General features: G+C 33.6%; 1 protein-coding gene and 1 long non-coding RNA gene across 2 annotated transcripts in view; both read right to left on the bottom strand.

Moving 5' to 3' along the window:
• Positions 1 to 4793, bottom strand: part of LOC107664837 (integrin-alpha FG-GAP repeat-containing protein 2-like) — a 7581-nt gene extending 2788 nt beyond the window's left edge. The window contains exons 1-5 of the mRNA XM_016455519.1: positions 4617 to 4793; positions 4217 to 4343; positions 3293 to 3346; positions 1915 to 2006; positions 1568 to 1685 (exon numbers count right to left, since the gene is read on the bottom strand). Of these exons, the coding sequence (XP_016311005.1) occupies positions 1568 to 1685; positions 1915 to 2006; positions 3293 to 3346; positions 4217 to 4343; positions 4617 to 4793 (568 nt within the window). The remainder of the gene's footprint in view (positions 1 to 1567; positions 1686 to 1914; positions 2007 to 3292; positions 3347 to 4216; positions 4344 to 4616) is intronic.
• A 247-nt stretch (positions 4794 to 5040) lies between these two features.
• Positions 5041 to 6194, bottom strand: LOC107664886 (uncharacterized). The gene is made up of 3 exons (XR_001631500.1): positions 6089 to 6194; positions 5766 to 5805; positions 5041 to 5212 (listed from the first exon to the last, which is right to left on the bottom strand). It is a non-coding gene; the product is annotated as an uncharacterized LOC107664886 (long non-coding RNA).
• Between the last annotated feature and the right edge of the window lie 293 nt (positions 6195 to 6487).

Below are 6487 nucleotides of genomic sequence, written 5' to 3'. Positions count from 1 at the left end.
TTTTTTTTTTCTTTTTTTTAAATATTTTATATTCAAAATAAAATAATAAATGTTTAATGAAAATGTATTCTTGTTCTTTACTGCCTACATATAAATGTAAAGTAAATAAATGTAAAGGTTACTGTTCCTTACCAGAAATCAGTCTTATGGTTTAGAAATGACCGAGACATGTCAATATAACATAAAAAATGAACGTGGTTGAGTAGTTTACATTGATAGCTACTTGAGTTACCACCTGTTGCTTAATGTTTGAATTGGACACAAACGATAGTATCAAAAATGGAAATTTATGCAAAAGCTCTGTTTACTACACTAGCTAATATAAAAACTATCGATCAACACTTTTCAAGCTGATAAGCCTGAATGAATGCTTATTCAATCAAACGACACCTCTGCATTTTTGTTTACACTTTCAAATGGAAATGACCAATCAGGAATTCACCGGGGTTGTACGGACAAGGCCACGTAACGTTTCGCACGGCGTCTGATCTGTTTAGCATTAGAATATGTTTTTCTCCGGAGAGGCCTTGCTTGAAAGCGCAGCACCTCTCCTGGACATTCCCATCATACAGCAGACTCACAGAGACTGGGGCTGCATTTTAATGAGCGCACGCTGCCTCCACATTTGCTTTCTGCATTTTCACAAGATGAAAATGAAGACACAGGTGTATGAGCTGATAAAACACTATCCGTACTGCGTGAGGCTTTGTTGTACATGAGTCAGTGCCCTTCAATGTCAACATGAATGCAAGTCATGATGTTTCTGTGAGCAACACATCTATCAATTTAATCCTCTTAATGCAACAATTTCAATACATCACCGATGTGCAGCACAAAATTAGAAAAAGAGAGGGGAAAAAAGGTGATAAAAAGAACAGGAAGGTACAAGCAGAAGTGAAAGAGAGAAGTACAGAAATGCTAAGTGATATTTTCCAACCTGCAGATGTCTTGTACTAACATATATTAAAATTAAGAGAAAAGTAGTCTTCTTGTTCGTAGTTTTAAGCATTACTTGTATTATGCAGTTTTTAAAGAAACATATTCATTACATTTAAGCATATTTAGTGCTCACATTCACATGAGTAATACCCTTAGTGCATTACTTGTATTATGCAGTTTTTAAAGAAACATATTCATTACATTTAAGCATATTTAGTGCTCACATTCACATAAGTAATACCCTTAGTTTTTTTTAGAAAAGATTAATGTAAAACAATTTTTATGATTGTTAAAAATAGAATACTATTTTGAATATATATATATTTTTTAAGTTGAAAATACAGTAAAAACAGTAGTATTTTAAAATAGTATTACAATTTAATTATAAAATGAATAAATGTTTTTAATATTTGAATATATTTTAAAATGTAATTTATTCTCGTGATGGCAAAGCTGAATTTCCAGCAGCCATTTCTTCAGTTTTCAGTGTCACATGATCCTTTAGAAATCATTCTGTGCTGATCTGGTGCTCAATTATCATCAAATTATATTTTTTGGTTTAAAGGTGAATATGGTCCTAAAATGCTGACGGATAAAAAGACTGATAAAGACTATAAGACAAGCTCACCGGCACAGAATGCGTTCACATTTTCATCAAACTGGAAGCGGACCACCATACGTGCATGATCGATTATGTAAGTTTGGCCGTCCCAGGCACAGGCCACCACTTCCTCTCTCCCATCACACTGAATAAATACACAAAAACACAACAAACTATAATACACATCAGGTAGTGCAGGTTTTTGTATTTTTCTGGTAGCTAAACATTTATGAAACATGTACATAGAAAAGCTCTAGCATCATTTCTTTGCAGATGAAACTTGGTTTGATATTTTGTATGCAATGCAATAAACATATTTTTAAGTGTCATTTAACATCGACTTGGATAGTTTTTGGCGCCATCATCACACTTACAGTGACATCCAGCTTCTGGAGGGCAAAAAGCTGGTGGTCCACTTGCACAGACCACAAGAGCTTCTCAGAGCTGTCCATGAGCTTCAGCGTTCCTGGAACACCACCATTCAACGAAAAACAACCACAACAGCTAATGAAAAACAACAACAGCTAACCAATCAATAACATCAATCCACTCCTGTTCAAACAAAACAGCACTAAGGTTAAATTTGTGCTGTGTAACTGAGTGGCCGTGAAGAACAAGCCTACACTTTTAGAGTAAAAAGCCAATCTTCATACACACCCAGAGTATGAAGACACCCAGAGCCCAGTGACCAAAAAACACAGCGTGTGCTTTAGTCTGTCACACTGGGCTCATGTTCTTCTCCCTACATCAGATAACCTCTGACATGTGGTGGTGGACTAATATCTGGACTCACCGTCTAGTGTGCAAAGAGCAAACAAGCCACCTTTAGACGAATCATCCTTAGAACCTACAGAGAACGAAAACAACATCCTTCATTAAGTTTGTTGAAACTGTGAAAATGATTTGTGATTAGCGATGGACCGATATTAAAATAAAATACATCTAAAATACATCTTAATATAAATACATTACATACACAATTTCATATTTCATTTTTAGATTTTATTAAAATAAATTAAATGATTATATTATTTAGTTTATATAATTTGTTTAGTTAGTTATATAATTCTAAACATTTTATATAATTATAAACTTCTTTAATATAATTAAATATTAATAAAATAAATATATTATACACACATAAGAAAATAATTAAAATAATTGTATTTTATTCAAATAAATAAGCACATAAATAATATATATATATATATATAATTTATTTTTTAATAATTTGATTATTATTTTCATGTTATTGCCAATAAGCAACAAATGCAGCCATTAATTAAATTAGAAATTATTTACTATTTTGTCTAAGTAAATTAAAAATAACATAAAAAAGCTAGTCAGTTGTTTGAATTTAGACATCACAACATTATAACGTACAGGATGAAAATGGATATTCATTTTGAGATTTGCTAAAGAAAAATGGAACACCACCATTCAACGAAAAACAACCACAACAGCTAATGAAAAACAACAACAGCTAACCAATCAATAACATCAATCCACTCCTGTTCAAACAAAACAGCACTAAGGTTAAATTTGTGCTGTGTAACTGAGTGGCCGTGAAGAACAAGCCTACACTTTTAGAGTAAAAAGCCAATCTTCATACACACCCAGAGTATGAAGACACCCAGAGCCCAGTGACCAAAAAACACAGCGTGTGCTTTAGTCTGTCACACTGGGCTCATGTTCTTCTCCCTACATCAGATAACCTCTGACATGTGGTGGTGGACTAATATCTGGACTCACCGTCTAGTGTGCAAAGAGCAAACAAGCCACCTTTAGACGAATCATCCTTAGAACCTACAGAGAACGAAAACAACATCCTTCATTAAGTTTGTTGAAACTGTGAAAATGATTTGTGATTAGCGATGGACCGATATTAAAATAAAATACATCTAAAATACATCTTAATATAAATACATTACATACACAATTTCATATTTCATTTTTAGATTTTATTAAAATAAATTAAATGATTATATTATTTAGTTTATATAATTTGTTTAGTTAGTTATATAATTCTAAACATTTTATATAATTATAAACTTCTTTAATATAATTAAATATTAATAAAATAAATATATTATACACACATAAGAAAATAATTAAAATAATTGTATTTTATTCAAATAAATAAGCACATAAATAATATATATATATATATATAATTTATTTTTTAATAATTTGATTATTATTTTCATGTTATTGCCAATAAGCAACAAATGCAGCCATTAATTAAATTAGAAATTATTTACTATTTTGTCTAAGTAAATTAAAAATAACATAAAAAAGCTAGTCAGTTGTTTGAATTTAGACATCACAACATTATAACGTACAGGATGAAAATGGATATTCATTTTGAGATTTGCTAAAGAAAAAGGATTTTTCAATATAAAATTATGCTTTAGATGAGGGGGGGGGGGTTAGCATGCATAATTATACATCAAATAATGACTAATAAAATTAAACTTAAACAAATCTCAATAACGTTCAATAACGAACATGGTACCAATACATTGTGAATCGTTATTTATGATGTGAAAATGTTGGGAGAGCAAGTAAAAATCTGAACTACTAGTGACTGAATCTTATTATTTAATCTGCATACTTTATTCTGCCAGCTGCAAAGTTTATAAAGATATGCGTGCTGCGAGTAACACAGTACAGTGCCTCTGCAAATGCTGCCTATCAAATGAGTGGACACATTCTTGTTATGGATGCGTCCGGTGGTAAGATGAAGGACAACGTCTCTGGAAGGACATACACAAGCGGAGTTATTCCAAAAGCCAGTTCTGCTCTGAATTATTTAGCACTGCTTCTTAATTTGCTGGTGTTTTTTCAATTTGCATGTGTTTTCTTAAGTTGCAGCGCGTTGAGCTCTCTCGGCCACCGTACTTTAACCCTCATTGTGATTCTCTCACCTGCACTTCTAATTAGTGACCGTTGTTTTGTTTTGATCTCTCCGCTGTGTTTCCACGTGCGTCACTTATTTATGAGCGGCGCATGTGCAAAGCCGACCTCATACGTCATTCCCCCGGAACTGCTTCCAGTGTACAAGTGAGCGCATCACTTTGGTATTGGCGGGGATGTGCTGGGTGTAACTGGGCTTCTGCTCGTTCCCGATCGAACCGTCCTGCTGACTTGAGGAGTCTGATTTGGCTGCAGCAGCGCTGATATCAAACAGGTGAAACCAGCCCTCCGCACCAACCGCCACAACAAAGTTCTGCCAGTGCAGAAACAAAGCCATGTTACAAATGTGAGTATGAAGTATGAAAGATTTAACACTAACAAAATAACACTTATTTAAAAAAAAAAAAAAGAACCATGGCATGACAATGGTTTTTTAAATGTAGTTATGAAAAACAAATCTGGAAGGTAATGACCAAAAATAAATAAATAATATATATATATTATATGGTGATCATTAATTACAAATTACACTTATCAATTATTTAAATTAATTGATTATATATTAATAGCAAACTCCTCACCGATATCACTGATGAGCATCACTTTGGTATTAGCGGGGATGTGCTGGGTGTAACTGGGCTTCTGCTCGTTCCCGATCGAACCGTCCTGCTGACTTGAGGAGTCTGATTTGGCTGCAGCAGCGCTGATATCAAACAGGTGAAACCAGCCCTCCGCACCAACCGCCACAACAAAGTTCTGCCAGTGCAGAAACAAAGCCATGTTACAAATGTGAGTATGAAGTATGAAAGATTTAACACTAACAAAATAACACTTATTTAAAAAAAAAAAAAAGAACCATGGCATGACAATGGTTTTTTAAATGTAGTTATGAAAAACAAATCTGGAAGGTAATGACCAAAAATAAATAAATAATATATATATATATTATATGTTGATCATTAATTACAAATTACACTTATCAATTATTTAAATTAATTTATTATATATTAATATATGTTAAATAGTAATATAAATAATCAATCGATTAATATATTTATATAAGACATAGATATAGAGATAAGATATATAACAGTATTAATAATATCTACTGGTCTCACTCCCTTACCAATAAATGATTGAATAAATGTATTAATAATATCTGAAACTTAACTGATACTATGTAAATACCTACATGAATGCAGTGTTCACTAATCAATACAATGGTTTTATCGGCTAAAACCATCATTATACCATGGTACCACCAGCCCTTCCCTTGTAGAGGGAAGAAGAGAGAGAACGACAGTCTTACCCTTCCTTTGTTGCAAACATCTCCCACTCCAACACGTTAACTAGGAATAAACACAGCATCATTCATTTTCATAATCAAATATATGTCCTCGTGATCCAGGGCTTACAGTCATAATTTTTATAGATGTACAGCTTCCCACTAGTGTCTCCCACCACCAGCTCATTCAACTGCAGAAAAAACAACCACATCTGCTTTACCAATATCAAATAATAGTGAATATGAAAGCCCTAAAAATACTAGTCATATGACATGGCTGCAGTTATGATGATAAACCGAGTCATTTAAACTAACATCTGTCACAGATGCAAACACTTGGAACTAACCGAGTCGTTATCTGCATCTCCAAGACAGATGGCGTGAGGAAAGATTGTTCCTGTGTAGTCTAAACTCACGCGCTGCACATAACTGACCGAGCGCATGGCCTTTCAACTACAGACTTCTTCTTCTTCTGGTGTTTTATGGCGGTTCCATTTCCGGATCACTTCCGGAATCTACGCCACTTCCTACCATGCACTCTCCAGTCACAGATCAGCTGTTGCCAAACCGCCCTAACCTCTCCAACTACAGACTAACGACTACAATCTATTAAACAGCAGCTAAAACAAATCACATCTGAGCAACACTTCCCATCCAGTACAAACAAATGCACATGATCTGTTCGGGCTTCATCTTTTCAAAATAAAAGTCCGTGGTCACTGTGGTTTCGATAGTCTGTTTTTGTA

The sequence above is a fragment of the Sinocyclocheilus anshuiensis genome, unplaced genomic scaffold (assembly GCF_001515605.1).
Source record: "Sinocyclocheilus anshuiensis isolate Anshui unplaced genomic scaffold, SAMN03320099.WGS_v1.1 scaffold299, whole genome shotgun sequence".
NCBI classification, from domain to species: domain Eukaryota; kingdom Metazoa; phylum Chordata; class Actinopteri; order Cypriniformes; family Cyprinidae; genus Sinocyclocheilus; species Sinocyclocheilus anshuiensis.
This window is presented reverse-complemented; position numbering and strand designations above follow the sequence as displayed.